The sequence below is a fragment of the Tarenaya hassleriana genome, unplaced genomic scaffold, assembly GCF_000463585.1.
Source record: "Tarenaya hassleriana unplaced genomic scaffold, ASM46358v1 Cleome50, whole genome shotgun sequence".
In the NCBI taxonomy this organism is placed as follows: domain Eukaryota; kingdom Viridiplantae; phylum Streptophyta; class Magnoliopsida; order Brassicales; family Cleomaceae; genus Tarenaya; species Tarenaya hassleriana.
The window spans coordinates 51,295-53,013 of record NW_010967708.1 but is presented as its reverse complement, the minus strand read 5'-3'; the positions used below and the strand labels follow the sequence as shown (position 1 = coordinate 53,013).

Sequence of the window (1,719 nt, the reverse complement as noted above, 5' to 3'; positions counted from 1 at the left end):
AGAGGAGATACAAAAAATGTTGGAGATAAAAGAAGATCAAATAGGAAAATGTACTGATTTCTAAAAGATAGATTATCACATAATCGTAAAGAAATATTGTAAAAAATATTTTGAGTATTTAAAAAAAATATAGTATGCAAAAATTATTTTTGTAAGATATTTTGTAAATTTCGGTTTTTTAAAAAATTTTAACAATTGCCTTTTATTTTTTTTTGTCATTATTAAATTTCCAACAACAAAAAAAGGAACTACAGGAAGAAAATTCAGAAGGGACGTCTCTTCACATGGTGGAATGAAACACAGCAGACAAGAAGAATTCACAGCTCTGTGCTCTTTTGCTGTTTTGTCTCTTCCATTCTGTCCTGCAAATTTTGATCGGAGAAATCATTTTCTTCAACCCCTGTTTGTTTCCCGGGAAAATCCTATGTTTCCTCGGAAAAAAACTCCGTTTAATTTCGGATATTGCCTGACATATTTGTGTTCTTCCAAATTGTGTTTAATCTCCCAAGGAAGATTCCATTGCTTGTTTCCCTTTAGAAAAACTTTCCTTTTGTAAATGTCCTGTTTCTTCTTTTTTTTTTTTCTGAGCATCTCTCTTTAGTCACACGTATAGCATAAAAATCAAAACCCCTAATTCGTTTTCCTTCGAAAATTTAATCCCCTTTTCTCATTTCCATTTCATCTGTAAAAGTTTCATCCTTGTCTGTTCTTTCTCTCACGTTCACCCCGTTTGTTTCCCGGGAAAATCATTACCATCTGCAAGAAAAACTCATATTTTCCCCGGGAAAATCTCCCGTTTTCTCCATAAAGTTTCCTCCTTGATTGTTCTTTCTATCGCGTTCACCCTGTTTGTTTCCCGGGAAACACAGCCCTTCTGCATAGAAAATCTCTTTTTTTTTTCTCGGGAAAATTCCAGTTTTCAAACCATGAGGAGTCTTGCGGCATGTTACAGCGAACACGCCATTAAAGTATCGGATTCATACTGTTCTGGTCCTTCAAATCATTCGTACCTTTCTCCAACCTTACCTCCTTCGATTCCAGAATCAGTAACAACAACATACAAATCATATCTTCCTTCTTCCGACAAAAACATCTCGTTCTCTCTCACATGGTCGGAAAATCTCGCCGTCGTCATCTCATCATCTCCGAATTCGAAATCATACTCTGTAATCCTCAGAAAACCAAAAGGGTACAAAAAGCTAACACCTTTCGACGCATTAAACATCGAAATAACGTGGGATCTGTCGCGGGCGAAGTACGAGAACGGACCCGAACCAATCGGAGGTTTCTCTGTCACCGTCACAGTGAATTCCGAAACTGCCCTCCAAATCGGCGACCAAGAAGAAAGTCTCCGACATGACTCGAGAACAACAACAAGCCCGTCTTGGCGGGTTTCAAGAACTGAGAGATTCGCAGGGATTTGTTGGATCTCGACGAAGGCTCAATTCTCCGACACCGGAAACCCCCACGAGATTCTGATACAATGCGGCGGCTACGGCGGCCCCGGTGCCGGTAGAGGAGGAGATGAAGGGTATTTTTGGAAATTAAAGAGTCCTGAGACGATGTCGGTTTGTGTGGACCAGAGGAGGGTGTTCCATGTGAAGAAGCTGAGATGGAATTTCAGAGGGAATCAGACAATTTTCTTGGACGGATTGTTGATCGACATGATGTGGGATCTTCACGACTGGTTCTTCAGGGAGACGACGTCGTTTCAGAGCG

General features: G+C 40.0%; 1 protein-coding gene across 2 annotated transcripts in view; it reads left to right on the top strand.

Moving 5' to 3' along the window:
- The first annotated feature begins 211 nt into the window (after positions 1-211).
- Positions 212-1,719, top strand: part of LOC104827481 — a 1,878-nt gene continuing 370 nt past the window's right edge. Inside the window, exon 1 of one of the 2 annotated variants that reach the window (XM_010560652.2) lies at positions 212-1,719. In XM_010560652.2, coding sequence (XP_010558954.1) covers positions 927-1,719 — 793 coding nt within the window. In that variant the 5' untranslated portion in view covers positions 212-926. The other variant, XM_010560653.2, reaches the window with a different exon arrangement.